The sequence below is a fragment of the Spinacia oleracea genome, chromosome 1 (assembly GCF_020520425.1).
Source record: "Spinacia oleracea cultivar Varoflay chromosome 1, BTI_SOV_V1, whole genome shotgun sequence".
NCBI lineage: Eukaryota > Viridiplantae > Streptophyta > Magnoliopsida > Caryophyllales > Amaranthaceae > Spinacia > Spinacia oleracea.
The window spans coordinates 4,480,970-4,506,639 of NC_079487.1; the positions used below are offsets into that span (position 1 = coordinate 4,480,970).

A 25,670-nucleotide genomic window follows, 5' to 3' on the forward strand; every position below is an offset into this window, starting at 1 on the left:
GGTAAACCGCCATCTCAAATGGCGGTTTGCTGTAAACCATAATCGCCATTTGAGATGGCGGTTCTATTCTGAACCGGAAAAAAAAGTAACTTTTCTTTCTTCCTTGCTGACTGAACAGTATGGTGGGAATTAAGGTAGAAAATAACATATTTTGAGAATTATTGGATCTTTAAGCAATATTGAAGAAAATCGCTCACTAACTTCACCCAAACAACGTTCTATAATCGTCCGGATTCCGGACCGAGCTCACAAACCATGACATATTGCACATTACAAAGGTGCCATAGTGGTGCAAAAATGATAAAGTTGAGCAACAAACGAAACTAAAAACATTCTAGAGGCTTCTAAGCACGAGAAAATAAAATCCAACGGTTGAGATTAGGGAAGAAGTTTCAAGAGGCTAAACAAAACCGGGTTTCCCCTCAATTTAAACCTAATATCTCACAATTCCGGGTTTCCACTAAACCTTACCCTTTCCCTTCACTGTTTTCTCTTCACTCACCTTCTCTGCGTTTCCAGTCTTCACTCCCCCCCGTCTCGAAGCTCACCTACTCTCTTATCCATTTCCTCATCTTCGTAAGTCTTCACTTTCTCTCTCCTATTCGCATCGATTTCATCGTTTTTCATCTGCAAGATTTACATTCTGTAATTCGTTCTCTCGCATTTTTTGGATTTTTTTGGTTTTGTTTCATATTTTATGTTTCTTAAACCGTAGTTAATGATTTGTTGGTTACAATTGAGCTTTGTTGTGATTGATTTGGGCGAAATGTGATTTTTTTTTCTGATGTGTTTTTATCGTTTGTTGCCGGACACGTTAACTTGAGTATCGAGGTGGTAATTTGTATTTTTTGTTGCTTAAACCCTGATTTAATGATTTGTTGTTTACTATTGAGCTTTGTTGTAATTAATTTGTGCGAAATATGAATTTATTTCTGAGATTGTTCATTTTGTTTGTTGCCGTACACGTTAATTTGAGTATTGAGGTGATGCTATTAGTAAATTGATGTTGTTTGTATCGTGGAAATATGTATTTCACCATCTACGTAATCTATAAATTAATTATTTCTCGCAAATTTTTTTCTTTTTGAATTTGTTTGTATAGTTTCATGATTTCATTCTACCTAAACCCTGTTTAATGTTGTATTGCTTACTATTGAGCTTTGTTGTGATTAATTGTGCGTAATGTGAATTGTTTGTGAGTTTGTTTATATTGTTGTTGCCGACTTGCCGGCCACATTAATTTGAGTGTCAAGGTAGTAAATCGAAGCTGTTTGTTTCGTGGTACGAAGGTTTGTGGTTTGCCTTTTTATGTGACGATATTTGAATTACACTTTTGAAACTGCTATTGATTCCGGATGGAGGGCATACATTAATGTAGTAGGCAAAGGCTACACACCTGACGAATCTTAAGTGGAGCTTTGTTGCGATTAATGTGTGCTAACTGTGAATCTGTTTGTGAGATTGTCAATTTTTTGGTTGCCACACACGTTAATTTGAGTATTATTAGTTTTGGACGGAGGGACTAAATGATAGGCTACATTTGGGATAGTTGGAAATTGGATTGTTAAGTGATTGCATAATAAGTCTCAAATGTAAATTTGGTAAAGTTATTTCAACCAAAAAAAAGGAGTGTTAAATATTTTCAAGATTTTTTGAAGAACTAATGATAAAATTTTATTGGACTTGCTACCAAAGTCAATTGTGGAATTTCAATTGGGGAACGAGAAAGTGTATTAGGCTACATTTTGGATAGTTGGACATTGTATTGTTAAGTGATTGCATAATAAATCTCAAATGTAAAGTTGGTAAATTTATTTAAACAAAATAACAGGAGTGTTAAAAATTTTCAAGATTTTTTGAAGAAATAATGGCAAGATTTATTAGGTTTGCTACCAAAGTCAATTATGAATTATAAATTTGGAACGAGAATGTATATTGTCGCATCATGATGATTGCTTCTTGTTGGTAAATATTGATTTTCTTTGCAATGAATTGATAATGATGAATTTTTTGGTTTGTTTTTGTTTTGGCAGTGGAATCACATAGTTCGTGAACAAATGGCATCCACGTTCACTAGTATGTCTGCAATGGCTGCTCCTGGTGCAGCCCGTATCATGGATAAGAAACCTTTGACCTCTGCAGACAAGCTATCCTCGTTGGCGTCCATGTCTTCTTCTAGCACTCTAGGTAGACGATCCAATGTTGTTATGCGGAATTCACGGTCAGTAAAGGTCAACGCCATGGCCAAAGAGTTGTATTTTAACAAAGATGGGTCTGCTATCAAGAGGTTGCAAGTGAGTATTAGGCTAGAACTAGTAACTTTTATGTTGTCTCGATAATCCATAGATTTACACTTTTTTCTTGTTATGTGACTAACTCACCCAATTTACCAATTCTGTTGCCCAGAATGGGGTGAACAAGCTTGCTGATTTAGTGGGGGTTACATTGGGTCCAAAGGGCCGGAACGTTGTTCTAGAGAGCAAATACGGTTCCCCAAAGATTGTCAATGACGGTGTCACTGTTGCGAAGGAGGTATAAGCTCGTTTACCCCCCTTTCAATTAGTAGAGCTTGTGTATGATAGAGTTGTGTAGGTTTTTAATGTAACCATGCAATCCTATCTATTTATATTCTATACATTTAGTCAAGAGCTACTTCAAATAGAGAAAACCTTAAATATGTTATAACGTATATGACATGGGCTTTTATAACTGAAGGTTGAGTTGGAGGACCCAGTTGAAAATATTGGGGCAAAATTAGTGAGACAGGCAGCTGCTAAGACTAATGATTTGGCTGGAGATGGAACAACTACTTCTGTTGTTCTTGCACAAGGTCTAATCGCAGAAGGAGTTAAGGTTCGTTAATGAAGATGCTTTGTGAGACCCACTTGATTCAATGATTGCGTGTGTCGTACATATTTACGTAGAGTTTTCTTTTCCCTTTTTCTGGCTAGGTGGTTGCAGCGGGAGCAAACCCCGTTCTGATCACCCGGGGTATTGAGAAGACTACTAAAGCATTAGTAGCTGAGCTCAAGTTGATGTCAAAAGAGGTAATATCACAAGCAATTTGCCCTTTTTGAACATGCTAACTGTTATGAATTTGTAGTTACCAGTAAGCATAAATGATCATTTGCAGGTAGAAGACAGTGAACTAGCTGATGTAGCAGCTGTCAGCGCTGGCAACAACCCTGAAGTGGGGAGTATGATTGCTGAAGCAATGAGCAAAGTAGGAAGAAAAGGTGTTGTGACCCTTGAAGAAGGAAAAAGTGCTGAGAACAGTCTCTATGTTGTTGAAGGGATGCAGTTTGATCGTGGTTATATTTCACCTTATTTTGTTACTGATGCTGAGAAAATGACTGTGGAGTACGAGAACTGCAAGGTTTGCAATCCACTTCATAAGCAGGTCCTAATTTCGATATGTATTGTGGTATAGCATTTTCATTTAACATATTTCTTGTGCAAATTGTTGTTACAGTTGCTTCTTGTTGACAAGAAGATCACAAATGCAAGGGATTTAGTTAACATCTTGGAAGATGCAATCAGGGGAAGTTACCCTGTGTTGATCATTGCAGAAGATATTGAACAGGAAGCCCTGGCTACCCTTGTGGTGAACCGGTTGAGAGGTTCACTGAAAATTGCAGCACTTAAGGCTCCAGGATTTGGTGAGCGCAAGAGCCAGTATCTTGATGACATTGCTATCCTCACAGGAGGTAAAATACTTTAATACCTTTTGTGGTGCTTTTTTCTTCACTTTATTTTTATCTTGCCTTCTCAATTTTTGTGATTGATACAGGAACTGTGATCCGAGATGAGGTCGGGCTCACACTTGACAAGGCTGACAAGGATGTTTTAGGCCATGCTGCCAAAATAGTTATAACGAAGGATTCATCCACAATCGTGGGTGATGGAAGCACTCAAGAAGCTGTGGCAAAGAGAGTTGCACAAATAAAGAATCAAATTGAGGTGAAGTTATTTTTAGGATTTCAGCAGGTGTACTGTGATAAACTAAATGATTTTGCTTTCTGATGCAAATTCATGTTACAGGTTGCTGAGCAAGAATACGAGAAGGAAAAGCTTACTGAGAGAATTGCAAAACTTTCTGGTGGAGTGGCTGTTATTCAGGTATGTCATCTTCCTTATCATCATTCCTATACAGTGGTCTCTATGGGACGCTGGCTATCTATGATATTAAGGTAAAGCTTTCAGTAGGTAACAATCTGCTTTCTCGGTAGGTTGGAGCACAAACTGAGACAGAGTTGAAAGAAAAGAAACTGAGAGTTGAAGATGCCCTTAATGCGACAAAGGTATTAGATTGGGTTTTGTTGATAACTGACATTATTCAAAAGTCGGTCTTTGTTGAAATAGTATTTAGCATTTAACAATGAATGACATATAATAAATTTTATTTAGGCGGCTGTTGAAGAAGGAATTGTTGTTGGTGGTGGATGTACTCTACTCCGGCTTTCATCCAAAGTGGATGCTATCAAGGCTCAACTTCAAAATGTCGAAGAAAAGGTTTGTTTTTAGTGTCATTATCTTGTTGATTGATCAGGTTTTATTTTATATTCATTTTAATAACATAATAGAATGTCAATTACCTTCCTCACAATTCATAAATCATAGTGCTAATCATGGCAGACTCTCTAATTCGTGCAAATATTAATGACATCGTATATCATCATTAGTCCTAAGATCTTATTGCATCTGGCAAAAGTAATATTTTTTGTGAAGTATTATGTGCATTTGTCATCATTAAGAGTGTAGTTGGGGGATTCAGATAAAAGGTGCATGACTTTGATTTGAAAATAATGCATTTGGTTGTGCCGCTTCTGTTTAGACATCAGAGTTAATGGATGTAGTCCATAAAACGTTTAGGTCCTTGATCTTGTCAAGACCCACTGTTTAGTCCCTCAATTCTCATTAAGATGATAAGAAACCTAGACAGGGCCTTTTTTCAGGAAATTTAGATAATGTAACTTCAGTCAGTCTTTCATATTGTCATGACCATTAATTATGTGCTTCTGTACTTGTTTACTTGTGCATATGTGTTCACTGTAAAATTCATATGAGCTGCATCTGACAGTAATATTTCTAGTTGCCAGTTTTTGTATGTGTCTTAGTCATTGTAAATGCTAGTGGAACTTCAAATCGCTTGATTTGTAGAGGATTTTGTACTGTGTTGATAAAAGGGTGTATAAATTTGTCTGAGATTCTTTATCTTCTCCCTTTTTCATCTTTGTGATATAGTTGCTCCTTTGTTGAGAACTTGAGATAGGTTCTTGTCAGTTGTATCACCATCAACTTGCCTTAAATATTACCTAGTAATTTCTGTCAAAAAAGGAAACCTGCAACTTAGTTATGTAATGACGCCTTGGTGTTACTCTCTGATTTTATTTACATTCTAAAAGTTAAATACCGGAGTTCTCTTGCAGGTTGGGGCAGATATTGTTAAGAGAGCACTAAGCTATCCGTTGAAGCTGATTGCCAAAAATGCTGGTGTAAATGGAAGTGTTGTCAGTGAAAAGGTATAGCATACAATTGTTGTTTTGCCAAAATTCTACGTTCTAAACTGAATGTAAGAAAATAAACTTGAAATGTTGAAATACTGTGTTGGGCCATTGTCCTATGCTTGAAATCACATAATAGACTGGTAGGGTGCAACTGGACTGTTGGAATGTATGTCCATGTTTCATGTCTTTTCCACCATTTTCAATGCACAATACTCGTCTCTCGAGCAACCATGGTCAAATATTTATTAGTATATATTCAGTGAGATAAAATGTTTAGTCCTAGGAATATTGTAACTGTAATCTCTGATGTCAAGTAATGTTTCTTGTTTCTGCACTGTTGCTAGCTGGCGACCACCCTCCTTTCTTGGGCAGACTAGTTAAGGTGTTACATAATACAATGACATTGCTTTCCTACGGATTTCTCAGAATATTTTGTTCCCACCGTTTAGGTACTGTCAAGCGATGACCCAAGATATGGATATAATGCGGCAACTGGAAAGTACGAGGACTTGATGTCTGCAGGAATCATTGATCCAACTAAGGTTAGTTGGTTATGTCTAGTTACTTCAGTTAATGTGTTGTTAGTTGTTACTTCCTGAAAAAAGCTCGATTTGGTCCTTTTTGTGTGGCACTCGTGGAATTTCAGCATGGGACATTGGTCAGTTTTAATACGGCTCTCCACTTTACAATAAAAACTATCAACCTACCAATAAAAACTATTATGTTTTGAGGTTTCTTTTCTTCCTAAACCAGGTCGTGAGATGCTGTTTGGAGCATGCATCTTCAGTAGCAAAAACATTTTTGATGTCGGATTGTGTAGTTGTCGAGATCAAAGAAGCTGAGCCAGCAATGCCTGCTGGAAATCCAATGGATAACTCGGGTAAGTAACTAGCAGCAATATTTCTGTTGGAAGATTTTGACAAATGTGAGAAAGCATGTGTTCTAATTATGTGTTTTGTGGTGCAGGATACGGTTACTAAACACAGCTTTAGTAGTTTGAAGGAGACTTGAGAGATTAGTTGGATGAAGCTAGGGTTTTAGTTTTGTAAATCAATTGATTATTTAGAGACAATTATGCTGCAAGATGATGGGTGAGTTTTTGGCCAAGTATGTATGGTTCTTGAATTTGCAATGTAGTTGTAAACTTGCGGGAACATGAATCAATGACGAGAGAAATAAATGTATTTTTTGTTCGTTTGCTTTCAGTAACTATTAACAGTGATGCGCAGCTATGAAATTGTGTTGTGTATTTTTTAATCTTCCAACAAACCGTTGTTGCCCCGAGAGTAAGCAATAAAATAACTAGTTGCAAACGAATAAGCAAATCTTGTTTATGAATGATGTGGTAATACCTCTTCAGCTTGTCAGTGTGTTTGTTCTCCAATCTTACAGATCTTACATGTCTGATAGAAGTGTATCAATAGCTTGTACTACTTTTGTTTCACATTACATATTTCATTTGAGTATTATTCATCAATCAACTTTGACAATTTTTCTTTCATTACTAGTGTTAGAAAAAAATATACTGAAGTGAGATTTTGTTAAATTCGTATTAATGAGACGGTGTTAAATATCAACTTTTTATATTTTTGACTTATATACATTTAGAGATGTTAATGTCCAACAAAAAAACGTGTTGAAAAACATAAGAAAAGAAATGTTGCATGGATCGTGGAACGAAGGTAGTATGAATGAAAGGTTAACTTTGATCTTGAGTAAAATTATGTAACTTTTTGTTATGTTATAAGCTTAACTAACATAAATTAAGCAGACTATACACAAACGGGGAATGAGACTACGGTGGGATCATTCTACAACGGTCATCTTAACTATGACCACCATAAAAAATTAACATGGGCTACAAAAAATGCTTCTCTTTTATCTTTATCTTTAATATAAATAATATATTTTAATGATTTCAGTTGTTTTATCTTTAAATTTAAATACACAATATCTTTAATGAAAATTATTTTTGCAATTTCTGAATTTTCCAAAAATAATTATTTGTATTTTCTGAAATCGGTAAATAGAATAATTAGAAAAGTTAATTAACAATTAACTAAATTTCTCTCTCCTCTTGCTTTAGGTAATCCTATGTTATCACTAATTATCGCCGGAGTTCCGATGGCCGCCAAATCGACCTTGCCGTTCTTCATCGTTCGTAGTCGTTCATCGTTTATGGGTGTCGTTGGAGTTCTTTAATAATTCTAATGGTTTCGTCGTTCCGCAGTCCTAAATTATGGGTTTTTGGTTTTGGGTTTGTTAGATAGGGAAATCAATGGGTGTTGATGATATTGAAGGAAAGAGCAATGAATATTCGGTGCGTGTTCGTTAGAATTTACAACGATTAGACACGAAAGACTTTGGTCTTCGCCGAAAAAAATGGAGTCACGATGGGGGTTTGGAAATTCGTCGGGCGTGTTAATTGTGGATAGCGTCGTGGGTTGAAGAATAATAATGTTTTAGTGTTAAATATGTAATTCCCGTAGATTTGTTGTCCTATTTGTTGTCATGGCTGGAATTTGTTGCTATGGCAAAAGTTGCAGGTCGGCCGCTGCCATGGGAGAATGGAGGATCTGAGGTTTTGACTGATTAATAGATCTTTGTTCTTATAGACATCACCAACGTCATGCATGGTATTTACCATCCTTATGATCGTATTGACATTACTACATCCTGCATGGATAGTATCCAACCACATGGTTGGGTGTTACCATCATTATTCTTAAATGTATATTGGCAACATCATTCATGGATAATACCCAAACACAATATAAAAATGATGATTTAGGGCAACGTGTCCGTAATTTCGCCTTTTTACTTCCAACAGTGAAACCCTTCTAATTTGTTTCCCGCCTTCTCCCTCGACTTTCATTTTTAACCAACTCCCTGAATTGTTCATTCAAACCCTTTTTTTTCTTTTTCTCTAACGCTTATTTTATGCATGTACTGGCCTACAAAGAATGGTCTTGATTGTAGAACATCTTGACCATTCTCTGTCCCATTCGAATGCTTTGACTCGGGCTTCCCTAGTCGAAAGCTAAGCCAAAGTGGGGGCTTCTATAGACATCTAATTTGTGTCTCCCCTTAGGGCCTATGACGAGCCCAACTAGCCTAGTTTCAAGGTGTTAGGTGTTAGGTTATGATACATATGACAATTCATAAATCATGCGGAAAAACCATATAGCCAGGAAAGCATATTATTTTCACATAATCATTTAGCATAGAATAGATGCATACATGTTGTAGCGTGCCTTCCCTAGCTGCGCCCGAACCGAACAAGAACAAGTCTTTAGGACTCCAAATGTCGTCCCTCCGTAGATAGTCCACAGTACGTCCGGATCCGCCTCAAGTTAGACCAACTAGAATCGCCCTTAAGGTTACTAGGAATTTCGGCTAGTGTTTGCAAGTGTATGGCTGATTTTTATTTCAAAAACTTACCCTTTGAATACTTCAATCGTACCTGCAAATAATGACCCTAGGCCCTTATTTATAGAGGTATGGAAAAGGAACTGGAATCCTATTAGGATACTAATTAGTTAAACTAGAATCCTAGTAGGACTCTAACTAATTAATTTTATCCTTTTAGGATTAGGAATTTCATCATCAAACAAATCCTACACAATTTAGGTTTCGTATGTGAACACAAACTCTACACGAGCATGACCCACGAGTGTGCAGGCCATGCCCGCGCACAGCCCACACGGTCGCTCGGCCCACGCGAGCCGCAAGCCCACGCGAGCAGCAACACCACTCGCAGCCCATTGCTGCGCGCGCTGCCATGGCCTGCTGGGCCTGGCCTTGCGCTGGGCCTGGCGTGGCCTTGGCTGGTGGCGCGCTTGGCTTGCTGGGCGATGGCCTGGCTTCGTGCTGGGCCCTCGTCCGGCAGGCCTCGTCCGATGCTTATTCGTACGATACGCTTCCGATTAAATTCCCGGTTCCGGAATTCATTTCCGATACGAAGAATATTTAATATTTCTGATTCCGGAATTAATTTCTGTTTCGAACAAATATTTAATATTTCCGTTTTCGGAATTTATTTTCCGATTCCGATAATATTTCCGATTCTGACAATATTTCCGTTTCCGGCAATATTTCCGATTCCGGCAATATTTCCATTTCCGATAATATTTTCCGATACGTACCATGTTTCTGTTTCCGGCAACATCTACGATTTGGATAATATTTATATTTCCGATACGATCCATATTTCCGTTTCCGGCAATATCATCGTTTCCGGAGTATTCATTTCTTGCTTGTGACGATCTCAGCTCCCACTGAAACCAAGATCCGTCGATTCCGAATATCCATAGATAGAGTATTTAATGCCATTAAATACTTGATCCGTTTACGTACTATTTGTGTGACCCTACGGGTTCAGTCAAGAGTAAGCTGTGGATTAATATCATTAATTCCACTTGAACTGAAGCGGCCTCTAGCTAGGCATTCAGCTCACTTGATCTCACTGAATTATTAACTTGTTAATTAATACTGAACCGCACTTATTAGACTTAACATAGAATGCATACTTGGACCAAGGGCATTATTTCCTTCAGTCTCCCACTTGTCCTTAGGGACAAGTGTGCATTTCCTAATTCCTTTGTCGCTCGATGCTTGCTCTTGAACATAAGGTAAGAGTTGTCATCCTTATTATGTCCAGAGGTGTTCCTCGGTTTCAGAGTTCAACTGATCAAATAAACAGATAATCATAGCCTATGATTCATCCGAGCACGGCCATGCATTTCACAGTTTCTAGCTCTCCGAGTGGCCTTGTACAACTTTTAAGCATCTCATCCCGATTTATGGGAGGACAATCCCAATCTTGCGATCTTGAGATTAGACTTCGTTTGATAGGTGATTACCTGAGCGTTGCCTTTATAGCCTCCTTTTACGGTGCGACGGTTGGTCAACGTCAAAGCAACCAGTTCTCAAACAAGTAATCTCAAATCACTCAGGTATTGAGGATTTAGTGTCTAATAATTTTAATGAAATTTACTCATGACAGATTTTCATCTCTTACAGTAAAGTTACATAGGTCTTGTCCGATACTAGTCTTCCCAAAGTAAGTATCTATGCAAATGATTATGACATTGCCATGTCCACATAGTTTAAGAAACAGAACTACTAGTCATCTTGCATTCTAGTCGTCTAACGTTTTCTATGCGTCCAATTTTATAGAAAACTCCGACCAGGGACCATTTTCAACTTTTGACATTCAAGTTCACTTGATAGACATTTCTTAGTCACAGGACTGGTCCTGACAGTCTATCTTGAATATATCGTCAAATTGAAGGGACTCATCATTTAATAAACCACAAATTAAATGGAAAAATGAATTCTATTCATTTATTGTGAATGATTAACCAATAATGTTTTACAAAGATTTAAACTCTAAAACTTTAAAACATTAAATAAGGACATCAAAGCCATTCTCCAATATGCTTGATTCCCATAGCTGCAGTGAGCGAGTTGTGCTTCGCCTGCGGCAGAGGTTTAGTCAATGGATCTGATATGTTGTCATCAGTTCCAATCTTGCTTATCTCGACTTCTTTTCTTTCAACGAACTCTCGTAGAAGGTGAAATCTACGAAGTACATGCTTGACTCTCTGGTGGTGTCTAGGCTCCTTTGCCTGTGCAATAGCTCCGTTATTATCACAATACAGGGCTATTGGTCCTTTAATGGAGGGGACTACACCAAGTTCACCTATGAACTTCCTTAGCCATATAGAATCCTTTGCTGCTTCATGTGCAGCAATGTACTCCGCTTCAGTTGTAGAATCCGCAATGGTGCTTTGCTTAGCACTTTTCCAGCTTACTGCACCTCCGTTGAGGCAGAAGACAAACCCAGACTGTGATCTGAAATCATCTTTGTCGGTTTGGAAACTTGCGTCCGTATAGCCTTTATCAATTAATTCATCATCTCCACCATAGACCAGGAAGTCATCTTTGTGCCTTTTCAGGTACTTCAGAATATTCTTGGCAGCAGTCCAATGCGCCTCTCCTGGGTCTGACTGGTATCTGCTCGTAGCACTGAGTGCGTACGCAACATCCGGGCGTGTACATATCATAGCATACATTATTGAACCAATCGATGATGCATATGGAATCCCATTCATTCGTCTACGCTCATCAAGTGTTTTTGGGCACTGAGTCTTGCTTAGAGTTATTCCATGAGACATGGGTAGGTAGCCTCGCTTGGAGTCTGCCATCTTGAACCTATCAAGCACCTTATTGATATAAGTGCTTTGACTAAGTCCAATCATCTTTTTAGATCTATCTCTGTAAATCTTGATGCCCAATATGTACTGTGCTTCTCCTAGATCCTTCATCGAAAAACATTTCCCAAGCCAAATCTTGACAGAGTTCAACATAGGAATGTCATTTCCGATAAGTAATATGTCGTCGACATATAATACTAGGAAAGCAATTTTGCTCCCACTGACCTTCTTGTATACACAAGATTCGTCTGCGTTCTTGATGAAACCAAAATCACTGACTGCTTCATCAAAACGTATATTCCAGCTCCTGGATGCCTGCTTCAATCCATAGATTGATTTCTTTAGCTTGCATACCTTTTTAGCATTCTTTGGATCCTCGAAACCTTCAGGATGTGTCATAAACACAGTTTATGTTAAAACGCCGTTTAAGAAAGCAGTTTTGACATCCATCTGCCATATTTCGTAATCGTAATATGCAGCGATTGCTAACATTATCCGAATAGACTTTAGCATTGCAACTGGTGAAAAGGTTTCATCGTAATCCACGCCGTGGACTTGCCTGTAACCTTTTGCAACCAATCTAGCTTTGAAAACTTCAAGTTTCCCATCCTTGTCCTTTTTCAGTTTAAAAATCCATTTGCTTCCAATGGCTTGGTAGCCATCCGGAAAATCGACCAAATCCCATACTTGGTTTTCAGACATGGAGTCTAATTCAGATTGCATGGCTTCTTGCCATTGCTTGGAGCTAGGGCTCGTCATAGCTTGTTTGTAAGTCGCAGGTTCATCACTTTCAAGTAATAGAACGTCATAGCTCTCGTTCGTCAAAATACCTAAGTACCTTTCCGGTTGAGATCTATATCTTTGCGATCTACGCGGGGTAACATTTCTAGATTGACCATGATTCTCACCAGATTCTTCTAAAGATCTCTGAGTTTCATCCTGAATGTCATCTTGAGCATTTTCTAGAGTTTGTTGTTCGACTCGAATTTCTTCGAGGTCTATTTTTCTCCTACTTGTCATTTTGGAAATGTGATCTTTCTCCAAAAAGACACCATCTCGAGCAACAAACACCTTGTTCTCAGATGTATTGTAGAAGTAATACCCCTTTGTTTCCTTTGGATAGCCCACAAGGATACATTTGTCAGATTTTGGATGAAGTTTGTCTAAAATTAATCGTTTGACGTATACTTCACATCCCCAAATCTTAAGAAAAGACACTTTTGGAGGCTTTCCAAACCATAACTCATATGGAGTCTTTTCGACAGCTTTAGACGGAGCTCTATTTATAGTGAGTGCAGCTGTATTTAGTGCATGTCCCCACAATTCTAATGGAAGTTCGGCCTGACCCATCATTGACCTGACCATGTCTAGCAAGGTTCTGTTCCTCCGTTCTGACACGCCGTTCCATTGTGGTGTTCCAGGAGGAGTCAATACTGATAGAATTCCACATTCTTTCAGATGGTCATCAAATTCATAGCTCAGATATTCACCGCCTCTATCAGACCGCAGTGCCTTAATCTTCTTGCCTAATTGATTCTCTACTTCACTCTGAAATTCCTTGAATTTGTCAAAGGATTCAGACTTATGCTTCATTAGGTAGACATAACCATATCTACTGAAGTCATCAGTGAAAGTGATAAAGTAGCTGAAACCACCTCTAGCATTTGTACTCATTGGTCCACATACATCTGTATGGATTAAACCCAATAGTTCATTTGCTCTTTCTCCAACTTTAGAGAAAGGTTGCTTTGTCATTTTGCCAAGTAAACATGATTCGCATTTAACATAATCCTCTCAGTCAAATGGTTCTAGAATTCCTTCCTTTTGAAGTCTTTCTAAGCGTTTCAAGTTTATATGGCCTAATCGACAATGCCACAGATAGGTGAGATCTGAATCATCCTTTTTGGCCTTTTTGGTATTTATGTTATAAACTTGTTTGTCGTGATCTAATAAATAAAGTCCATTGACTAATCTAGCAGATCCATAAAACATCTCTTTAAAATAAAACGAACAACTATTGTCTTTTATTAAAAAAGGAAAATCCCTTAGCATCTAAGCAAGAAACTGAAATGATGTTTTTAGTAAGACTTGGAACATGGAAACATTCTTCCAGTTCCAAAACTAGCCCGGAGGGCAACGACAAATAATAAGTTCCTACAGCTAATGCAGCAATCCGTGCTCCATTTCCCACTCGTAGGTCGACTTCTCCCTTGCTTAACTTTCTACTTCTTCTTAGTCCCTGTGGATCGGAACATAAGTGTGAGCCACAACCTGTATCTAATACCCAAGAAGTTGAATTAGCAAGTATACAGTCTATAACGAAAATACCTGAAGATGGAACGACTGTTCCGTTCTTCTGATCTTCCTTTAGCTTCAAGCAATCTCTCTTCCAATGCCCCTTCTTCTTGCAGTAGAAGCATTCGGATTCAGAAGTGGGTTGACTGACCTTCCTCTTTTCAGACTTGGCGCCAGTTTAAAGGAAATAATGCCCTTGGTCCAAGAATGCATTCTATGTTAAGTCTAATAAGTGCGGTTCAGTATTAATTAACAAGTTAATAATTCAGTGAGATCAAGTGAGCTGAATGCCTAGCTAGAGGCCGCTTCAGTTCAAGTGGAATTAATGATATTAATCCACAGCTTACTCTTGACTGAACCCGTAGGGTCACACAAATAGTACGTAAACGGATCAAGTATTTAATGGCATTAAATACTCCATCTATGGATATTCGGAATCGACGGATCTTGGTTTCAGTGGGAGCTGAGATCGTCACAGGCAAGAAATGAATGCTCCGGAAACAATGATATTGCCGGAAACGGAAATATGGATCGTATCGGAAATATAAATATTATCCAAGTCGTAGATGTTGCCGGAAACGGAAACATGGTACGTATCGGAAAATATTATCGGAAAATATTATCGGAAATGGAAATATTGCCGGAATCGGAAATATTGCCAGAAACGGAAATATTGTCAGAATCGGAAATATTATCGGAATCGGAAAATAATTCCGGAAACGGAAATGTTAAATATTTGTTCGTATCGGAAATTAATTCCGGAATCGGAAATATTAAATATTGTTCGTATCGGAAATGAATTCCGGAATCGGGAAATTAATCGGAAGCGTATCGTACGAATTAGCATCGGACGAGGCCTGCCAGACGAAGGCCCAGCACGAAGCCGGGCCATCGCCCAGCAAGCCAGCGCGCCACAACGCACCAGCCAAGGCTGCGCCAGGCCCACCGCAAGGCAGGCCCAGCGCGCGCCAAGGCTGCGGCAGCGTGTGGGCCTCGTGGCAATGTGCTGCGAGCTCGCGGGCTGCGCGCGCGCGCATGGCGCCCCTCGTGGGCTGCTGTGCGTGCGTGTGTGTGTTTGTGTGCTATACGAATCCTAGAGCTATCAGGTTTCGACATATGATTAAATTCCTAAACCTAAAAGGATGAATTAATTAAATAAGAATTCTATTAGGATTCTAGTTTAATTAATTCGTATCCTAATAGGATTACAATTCCCTTTCCATACCTCTATAAATAAAGGCCTAGGGTCATTATTTTGCATAGAGTATTCAAGTATTCAAAGTGATTTTTGAGAGCAAAAATTCAGTCATACAATTGCCTACATTAGCCGAAAATTCTAAGTACCTTAAGGGCGATCCTAGTTGGTCAAGCTTAAGGCGGATCCGGACGTGCTGTGGACTATCTACGGAGGGACGACACTTGGAGTCCTAAAGACTTGTTCTTGTTCGGTTCGGGCGCAGCTAGGGAAGGCACGCAACAAAGTGTATGCATCTAAACTATGCTAAATGATTATGTGTAAATAATATGCTTTCCTGGCTTTATGGTTTTTCCGCATGATTTATGTATTGTCATATGTATCATAACCTAACACAGTTTGCTTAGTTGGGCTGGCCTTGTTGCCACCTTTCTTAGCATTCCTCTTCTTTCCAGATTTCTTGAACTTGCCCCCACGCACCATAAGCACATCCTGCTTATCACTTTTGAGCGTCTTTTCAGCGGTCTTCAGCATACCGTGAAGCTCAGTGAGCGTTTTGTCCAGACTATTCATACTGTAGTTCAGTTTGAACTGATCATACCCGCTATGAAGAGAATGGAGGATGGTGTCTATAGCCATTTCCTGAGAAAATTGCTGATCCAGCCGACTCATATTCTCAATGAGTCCAATCATTTTGAGAACATGTGGACTTACGGGCTCGCCTTTCTTAAGCTTGGTCTCAAGAATTTGCCTATGAGTCTCGAATCTTTCGACTCGAGCCAGATCTTGGAACATGTTCTTCAACTCACTGATGATTGTGAAAGAATCTGAGTTGATGAACGTTTTCTGTAGATCTGCACTCATGGTGGCGAGCATTAGACATTTCACATCCTTGTTGGCATCAATCCAACGATTGAGGGCTGCATGAGTGACCCCGTCGCCAGCGGCTTCGGGCATCGCCTCTTCCAGGACATACTCCTTTTCTTCCTGCATAAGAACTATTTGCAAGTTCCTTTGCCAGTCAAGGAAGTTCTTCCCGCTCAACTTCTCCTTTTCGAGAATTGATCGAATGTTGAATGAATTGTTGTTTGCCATAGTTAAAACTACAATTGAAAAGAATAAACAAATAAATAACCATTCACAGTTTCTCTTAATAAACTTAAATTCTAGCATACATGCATAATTCAATGTTTATTAAGCATTTTATTCAAGTTATGTTTTCCGGCAGGTGTGAATAAAATGATTCCAAGATCCTAAAATCATTGAAGAACTAAGCACAGTTTGTCGACTTAATCCTAAAACATCTTAGGTAAGCAAAAGCCCTTTGCTAATAGTCTAGAAACTATTCTTGGTTGATAGGTACGTCTAAGAACTTATTAGGTAAACCTATCGATTTTGCCACGACATAAAAGGACTCCTTAATTATATCGTTGAGTTTCACCAAAACTAACATGTACTCACAATTATTTGTGTACCTTGCCCCTTTAGGACCAATAAGTAACACCTCGCTGAGCGAAAACTATTACTAGATTGATGTAAAGGATATCCAAGCAAGTGTATATTTTGGCATGGCACCTTTTAACTCAATTTTTAAGTTTGGAACTTAAGGCTCTTACTATGTTGGTTAGATTTTAAGTGAACTAAAATCCTTAATCATGCAACATAATCAAGCTTTGATCTTATGCATTTTAAGACATATTTAAAAGCAATAAATAACTTAAAACATGCATAAGATAAATGTGATCTAGTATGGCCCGACTTCATCTTGAAGCTTTAACTTCAAAGTCCGTCTTGAAAATCTCCGTGGGAGGCACCATGTTCTTCAAATAGAATAAGCTATAATTAAAACTAATTACAACTATTTCATGGTACGCAGACCATATTTGAATTGAAAAACAATTTTGGTACTTTAGACCAATTACATTCAAATTAATGGTACGCAGACCATATTTTCTATCCTATTTGGGCCATACTAGTCACTTCATAACCTGCAAAACAGTACATATACAATATATACCATTCACCCATTCATTATCATGAATGGCCCACATAGCTGGTTAGCAAAACACGTTATGCATCACATAAACATTTGCAGCAATTAATCAAGGGCACCAATAATCTACAAATTATTCAGTCCTTATTAATTCTAATCAAGTTGTTTTAACCTTAAGGATTTGTAGACCTAATCAAGAGTTTATGATTAAAGGGCTCCCACTTAAACCAATAAATTAATATGCTTTACTAATTTTAAACATAAAAATGTATTTCTAGTCTAACCGGAAACATACAAATTTAATTAAAATTTAAAGCTCATATAAATTTATAATTGAATCCACATATTTAATTTATTTTCAGTCGTGCTTAAATTAATTCATGATTTTAATTTTAGTAAAATAATTAGAATAAATGAAATTTATTATAATTATAATATTCAAAATTAAAATCCAAGAAAATAATTTAAATTATTAATTTTAAAATTAATTAAAATTACCTAAACTGAAAATTTCAAATTAAAATTTCTAAACGATCTAAGCGCAACGCAACAACCCCACGCAACGCACGCCCATGGGCCACACGCACACAACCATCGCTGGCCATGTGCGCGCAGCCCATGCGCTGCGTCGCATCGCTGCTGCTCCCCATCGCAAGGTGCGCGCCAGCGCTCGTCACAACAAGCATGCTGCTGATCATCGCTGGGCGCAGCGCTCGTCGCACGTCGCAACAAGCACGCTGCACGCCATCGCTGGGCGCAGCGCTCGTCGCACGTCGCAACAAGCACGCTGCAAGCCATCGCTGGGCGCAGCGCTCGTCGCACGTCGCAACAAGCACGCTGCACGCCATCGCTGGGCGCAGCCCTCGTCGCACGCACACTAGCGCTCGCTGCGCGCGAGGCTCCGTACGCTTGCGCGAGGCAGTGCGCGCTGTGGCGCAGCACACTTGCTGCCAACACGCGACTGCTCGCTCCTTGCTCTCGCCCTTGCCCATGTGCCCATTGCTGACAGGCCACGACACAAGGCAGGCCTGCTGCCTTGTGCTCGTGCACCATGCCCTTGCTCGTTGCATTCGTACCGCATGGGCGACGAGCTCCCTTGCTCGTCGTCGCATGCCCGCACTATACAACACCCCTTAAGGGTAACACGTAGCGTCCATTGCTTTGTGCGTGCAAGTTATATGAGCGAATCGCATAAAAATTAAAAATTTATATTCAAAATTAATGACAAATTAATAAATAATATTAATTTCATAATTTTAGGGCGAAAAATCGAAAATTTATTATTTAATTGATTTCCGATTAACATGGATTCAAGTCTAGGTCATAAAAATTTAAAATTTAACATAAATTTACAATTTTTTTGGTGGTTTTTAATCATAGGTATCTAATTAAATTATAACTAATTATGAAAATCAAATTAATTCTAAATTATTCCAATTTTCAACAAATTAATCATAATTACAAATTAGATTGCATAATTAACAAGGCTAGGCATTCAAACTTGTTAAACATACACAGTAGGTCAATCAAAAATTCAAGATTTATCAACAAGAATCGCAAATATTTAATTTAACATCTTAAATTTACGAAATTTTGCATTCGAAAAACTAAAACCTCCGAAAAGTCATAGTTAGGCTTCGAATTTGAGAATTCAGGGTTCGGCCGAAAACTATTATTTTTGTCAAAATTTTAGAATGCCTTTTACATGCGGAATTGACACAAAAATCACTCGATTTGGATGAGTAACAAAGAAACTGCCGAAAAACTGCGTACGTATAATTAAATAAACGCAATTTGCAATTAATTAACAATTACGAAAATTAATCACCCCTTTTAATTCTTAAAAATTTGTAATATTTAACCATCTTCATGCAATTTTTAGATTATGAAAATAATAAGAGGCTCGTGATACCACTGTTAGGTTATGATACATATGACAATTCATAAATCATGCGGAAAAACCATAAAGCCAGGAAAGCATATTATTTTCACATAATCATTTAGCATAGAATAGATGCATACATGTTGTAGCGTGCCTTCCCTAGCTGCGCCCGAACCGAACAAGAACAAGTCTTTAGGACTCCAAATGTCGTCCCTCCGTAGATAGTCCACAATACGTCCGGATCCGCCTCAAGTTAGACCAACTAGAATCGCCCTTAAGGTTACTAGGAATTTCGGCTAGTGTTTGCAAGTGTATGGCTGATTTTTATTTCAAAAACTTACCCTTTGAATACTTCAATCGTACCTGCAAATAATGACCCTAGGCCCATATTTATAGAGGTATGGAAAAGGAACTGGAATCCTATGAGGATACTAATTAGTTAAACTAGAATCCTAGTAGGACTCTAACTAATTAATTTTATTCTTTTAGGATTAGGAATTTAATCATCAAACAAATCCTACACAATTTAGGTTTCGTATGTGAACACAAACTCTACACGAGCATGACCCACGAGCGTGCAGGCCATGCCCGCGCACAGCCCACACGGCCGCTCGGCCCACGCGAGCCGCAAGCCCACGCGAGCAGCAGCACCACTCGCAGCCCATTGCTGCGCGCGCTGCCATGGCCTGCTGGGCCTGGCCTTGCGCTGGGCCTGGCGTGGCCTTGGCTGTTCGTGTGGCGCGCTTGGCTTGCTGGGCAATGGCCTGGCTTCGTGCTGGGCCCTCGTCCGGCAGGCCTCGTCCTGAAGGAAATAATGCCCTTGGTCCAAGTATGCATTCTATGTTAAGTCTAATAAATGCGGTTCAGTATTAATTAACAAGTTAATAATTCAGTGAGATCAAGTGAGCTGAATGCCTAGCTAGAGGCCGCTTCAGTTCAAGTGGAATTAATGATATTAATCCACAGCTTGCTCTTGACTGAACCCGTAGGGTCACACAAATAGTACGTAAACGGATCAAGTATTTAATGGCATTAAATACTCCATCTATGAATATTCGGAACCGACGGATCTTGGTTTCAGTGGGAGCTAAGATCGTCACAGGCAAGAAATGAATACTCCGGAAACGATGATATTGCCGGAAACGGAAATATGGATCGTATCGGAAATATAAATATTATCCAAGTCGTAGATGTTGCCGGAAACGGAAACATGGTACGTATCGGAAAATATTATCGGAAATGGAAATATTGCCAGAATCGGAAATATTGCCGGAAACGGAAATATTGTCAGAATCGGAAATATTACCGGAATCGGAAAATAATTCCGGAAACGGAAATATTAAATATTTGTTCGAAACGGAAATTAATTCCGGAATCGGAAATATTAAATATTGTTCGTATCGGAAATGAATTCCGGAATCGGAAAATTTAATCGGAAGCGCATCGTACGAATAAGCATCGGACGAGGCCTGCCGGACGAGGCCCAGCACGAAGCCAGGCCATCGCCCAGCAAGCCAAGCGCGCCGCACAAACAGCCACGCCAGGCCCAGCGCAAGGCCAGGCCCAGCAGGCTGCGCAGCGCGCACAGCGCGCACAGCACGCGCAGCGCGCAGCGCGCGCGGGCGCTTTGTGGGCTGCTGCTCGCGCGCACGCATGGGGCCCATCGTGGCAGCCGTGCGTGTGTGTGCAAGTGTTTGTGTTTGTGCACGTTTCCTAAAACATGCAGAGTTCGGTTAATGATTAAATTCCTAATTCTATTTGATAAATTAATTAAATTAGAGTTCTTGTAGGATTCTAGGTTTAATTAATTTGTATCTGAATAGGATTTCGATTCCCTTTCCATACCCCTATAAATATGAGGCTAGGGCTCACAATTTATAACAAGTTTCAAAGTATTCAAAGTGAGTTTTTGAGAGAAAAATTCAGTCACACATTTGCCTATAAAGTGCCGAAAAAAATAGTACCTTAAGGGCGATTCTAGTTGGTCAATCTTAAGGCGGATCCGGACGTGCTGTGGACTATCTACGGAGGGACGACACTTGGAGTCCTAAAGACTTGTTCTTGTTCGGTTCGGGCGCAGCTAGGGAAGGCACGCAACAAAGAGTATGCATCTAAACTATGCTAAATGATTATGTGTAAATAATATGTTTTCCTGGCTTTATGGTTTTTCCGCATGATTTATGAATTGTCATATTATTTTCACGAGCCCCTTATTATTTTCATAATCTAAATTGCATGAACATGGTTAAATATTACAAATTTGCAAGAATTAAAAGGGGTGATTAATTTTCGTAATTGTTAATTAATTGCAAATTGCGTTTATTTAATTATACGTACGCAGTTTTTCGGCAGTTTCTTCGTTACTCATCCGAATTGAGTGATTTTTGTGTCAATTCCGCATGTAAAAGGCATTCTAAAATTTTGACAAAAACAGTATTTTTCTGCCGAACCCAGAATTCTCAAATTCGAAGCCTAACTATGACTTTTCGAAGGTTTTAGTTTTTCGAATGCAAAATTTCGTAAATTTAAGATGTTAAATTAAATATTTGCGATTCTTGTTGATAAATCTTGAATTTTTGATTGGCCTACTGCATATGTTTAACAAGTTTGAATGCCTAGTCTTGTTAATTATGCAATCTAATTTGTAATTATGATTAATTTGTTGAAAATTAGAATAATTTAGAATTAATTTGATTTTCATAATTAATTGTAATTTAATTAGAAACCTATGATTAAAAACCACCATAAAAATTGTAAATTTATGATAAATTTTAAATTTTTATGACCTAGACTTGAATCCATAACAATCGGAAATCAATTGGATAATAAATTTTCGATTTTTCGCCCTAAAATTATGAAATTAATATTATTTATTAATTTGTCATTAATTTTAAATATAAATTTTAAATTTTTATGCGATTCGTTCATATAACTTGCACGCACGAAGCAATGGACGCTTCGTGTTACCCTTAAGGGGTGTTGTATAATGCGGGCATGCGACGACGAGCAAGGGAGCTCGTCGCCCGTGCGGCACGAATGCAATGAGCAAGGGCGTAGTGCACGAGCACAAGGCAGCAGCCCTGCCTTGTGTCGTGTGCCACGAGCAATGAACGAATGGGCATGGGCGAAGAGCGAGCCAAGGCAGTCGCGTGTGGGCAGCAAGCGAGCTGCGCCACAACGCGCGCAGCCTCGCGCGCAGCGAGCGCAAGCTCGCGTGCCACGAGCGCTGCGCCCAGCATTGCTCGCGCGCCCAGCGAGCGATGTCGCGCGCCCAGCGAGCGATGTCGCGCGCCCAGCGAGCGATGGCTCGCGCGCCCAGCGAGCGATGTGGCGCGCCCAGCGAGCGATGTCGCGCGCGCACTGCGAGCGATAGCTCGCGTGCGATGAGCGCTGGCGCGCGCAGCGAGCACCAATGCGTGCGGAGGCTTGCGATGGGGATGCAGCAGCTATGCGACGAGCGCATGGGCTGCGCGCACATGGCCATCAATGGCTGTGTGCGTGCGGCCCATGGGCGTGCAACGCGTAGGGTGTTTGCGTTACGATTAAAGATCGTTTTGAATTTTTAATTTGAAAATTCCAGTTCACGTAATTTTAATTAATTTTAAAATTAATAATTTAAATTATTTTCTTGGATTTTAATTTTGAATATTGTAATTATAATAAATGTTATTTATTCTAATTATTTTACTAAAATTAAAATCATGAATTAATTTAAATACGACTGAAATTAAATTAAACTTTTTGGATTCAATTATAAATTTATATGAGCTTTAAATTTTAATTAAATTTGTATGTTTCCGGTTAGACTAGAAATACATTTTTATGTTTAAAATTAGTAAAGCATATAAATTTATTGGTTTAAGTGGGAGCGCCTTTTAGTCATAAACTCTTGATTAGGTCTACAAATCCTTAAGGTTAAAACAACTTGATTAGAATTAATAAGGACTGAATAATTGGTAGATTATTGGTGCCCTTGATTAATTGCTGCAAATGTTTACGTGATGCATAATGTGTTTTACTAACCAGCTATGTGGGCCATTCATGATAATGAATGGGTGAATGGTATATATTGTATATGTACTGTTTTGCAGGTTATGAAGTGACTAGTATGGCCCAAATAGGATAGAAAATATGGTCTGCGTACCATTAATTTGAATGTAATTGGTCTAAAGTACCAAAGTTGTTTTTCAATTCAAATATGGTCTGCGACCCATCAAATAGTTGTAATTAGTTATAGCTTATCCTATTTGAAGAAAATGGTGCCTCCCACGGAGATTTTCAAGACGGACTTTGAAGTCAAAGCTTCAAGATGAAGTCGGGCCATACTAGATCACAAATATCCTATGCATGTTTTAAGTTATTTATTGTTTTAAATATGTCTTAAAATGCATGAGATCAAAAGCTTGATTATGTTGCATGATTAAGGATTTTAGTTCACTTAAAATCTAACCAACATAGTAAGAGCCTTAAGTTCCAAACTTAAAAATTGAGTTAAAAGGTGCCATGCCAAAATATACACTTGCTTGGATATCCTTTACATCAATCTAGTAATAGTTTTCGCTCAGCGAGGTGTTACTTATTGGTCCTAAAGGGGCAAGGTACACAAATAATTGTGAGTACATGTTAGTTTTGGTGAAACTCAACGATATAAGTAAGGAGTCCTTTTATGTCGTGGCAAATTCGATAGGTTTACCTAATAAGTTCTTAGACGTACCTATCAACCAAGAATAGTTTCTAGACTATTAGCAAAAGGCTTTTGCTTACCTAAGATGTTCTAGGATTAAGTCGACAAACTGTGCTTAGTTCTTCAATGATTTTAGGATCTAGGAATCATTTTATTCACACCTGCCGGAACACATAATTTGAATAAAATGCTTAATAAACATTGAATTATGCATGTATGCTAGAATTTAAGTTTATTAAGAGAAACTGTGAATGGTTATTTATTTGTTTATTCTTTTCAATTGTAGTTTTTAATATGGCAAACAACAATTCATTCAACATTCGATCAATTCTCGAAAAGGAGAAGTTGAACGGGAAAAACTTCCTTGACTGGCAAAGGAACTTGCAAATAGTTCTTATGCAGGAAGAAAAGGAGTATGTCCTAGATGAGGCGATGCCCGAAGCTGCAGGCGACGGGGTCACTCAGGCAGCCCTCAATCGTTGGATTGATGCCAACAAGGATGTGAAATATCTAATGCTCGCCACCATGAGTGCGGATCTGCAGAAAACGTTCATCAACTCAGATGCTTTCACAATCATCAGTGAGTTGAAGAACATGTTCCAAGATCTGGCTCGAGTCGAAAGATTCGAGACTCATAGGCAAATTCTTGAGACCAAGCTTAAGAAAGGCGAGCCCGTAAGTCCACATGTTCTCAAAATGATTGGACTCATTGAGAATATGAGTCGGCTGGATCAGCAATTTTCTCAGGAAATGGCTATAGACACCATCCTCCATTCTCTTCATAGCGGGTATGATCAGTTCAAACTGAACTACAGTATGAATAGTCTGGACAAAACGCTCACTGAGCTTCACGGTATGCTGAAGACCGCTGAAAAGACGCTCAAAAGTGATAAGCAGGATGTGCTTATAGTGCGTGGGGGCAAGTTCAAGAAATCTGGAAAGAAGAGGAATGCTAAGAAAGGTGGCAACAAGGCCAGCCCAACTAAGCAAACTAGCGCCAAATCTGCAAAGAGGAAGGTCAGTCAACCCACTTCTGAATCCGAATGCTTCTACTGCAAGAAAAAGGGGCATTGGAAGAGAGATTGCTTGAAGCTAAAGGAAGATCAGAAGAACGGAACAGTCGTTCCATCTTCAGGTATTTTCGTTATAGACTGTATACTTGCTAATTCAACTTCTTGGGTATTAGATACAGGTTGTGGCTCACACTTATGTTCCAATCCACAGGGACTAAGAAGAAGTAGAAAGTTAAGCAAGGGTGAAGTCGACCTACGAGTGGGAAATGGAGCACGGATTGCTGCATTAGCTGTAGGAACTTACTATTTGTCGTTGCCCTCCGGGCTAGTTTTGGAACTGGAAGAATGTTTCCATGTTCCAAGTCTTACTAAAAACATCATTTCAGTTTCTTGCTTAGATGCTAAGGGATTTTCCTTTTTAATAAAAGACAATAGTTGTTCGTTTTATTTTAAAGAGATGTTTTATGGATCTGCTAGATTAGTCAATGGACTTTATTTATTAGATCACGACAAACAAGTATATAACATAAATACCAAAAAGGCCAAAAAGGATGATTCAGATCTCACCTATCTGTGGCATTGTCGATTAGGCCATATAAACTTGAAACGCTTAGAAAGACTTCAAAGAGAAGGAATTCTAGAACCATTTGACTTAGAGGATTATGGTAAATGCGAATCATGTTTACTTGGCAAAATGACAAAGCAACCTTTCTCTAAAGTTGGAGAAAGAGCAAATGAACTATTGGGTTTAATCCATACAGATGTATGTGGACCAATGCTAGAGGTGGTTTCAGCTACTTTATCACTTTCACTGATGACTTCAGTAGGTATGGTTATGTCTACCTAATGAAGCATAAGTCTGAATCCTTTGACAAATTCAAGG

The 25,670-nt window shown here is 38.9% G+C and overlaps 1 protein-coding gene across 1 annotated transcript; it reads left to right on the plus strand.

The window, feature by feature from the left end:
* The first annotated feature begins 416 nt into the window (after positions 1 to 416).
* On the plus strand, positions 417 to 6,716 carry LOC110794040 (ruBisCO large subunit-binding protein subunit beta, chloroplastic). The gene is made up of 15 exons (XM_021998974.2): positions 417 to 576; positions 2,034 to 2,294; positions 2,407 to 2,532; positions 2,716 to 2,853; positions 2,952 to 3,047; positions 3,134 to 3,376; positions 3,473 to 3,707; positions 3,791 to 3,960; positions 4,042 to 4,119; positions 4,230 to 4,301; positions 4,408 to 4,512; positions 5,430 to 5,522; positions 5,957 to 6,049; positions 6,261 to 6,387; positions 6,474 to 6,716. Exons 2-15 carry the CDS (start codon positions 2,058 to 2,060, stop codon positions 6,485 to 6,487), a joined length of 1,827 nt encoding a protein of 608 aa, XP_021854666.1. The 5' UTR covers positions 417 to 576; positions 2,034 to 2,057; the 3' UTR covers positions 6,488 to 6,716.
* Positions 6,717 to 25,670: the final 18,954 nt, after the last annotated feature.

Bases quoted from the DNA above. Each gene is read 5' to 3' on its own strand.
- LOC110794040 (XM_021998974.2), top strand. From the start codon at position 2,058: ATGGCATCCACGTTCACTAGTATGTCTGCAATGGCTGCTCCTGGTGCA. The intron at 4,120-4,229 runs GTATGTCATCTT...CTTTCTCGGTAG, and splicing joins GTGGAGTGGCTGTTATTCAG to GTTGGAGCACAAACTGAGAC. The intron at 4,302-4,407 runs GTATTAGATTGG...AATTTTATTTAG, and splicing joins ATGCCCTTAATGCGACAAAG to GCGGCTGTTGAAGAAGGAAT.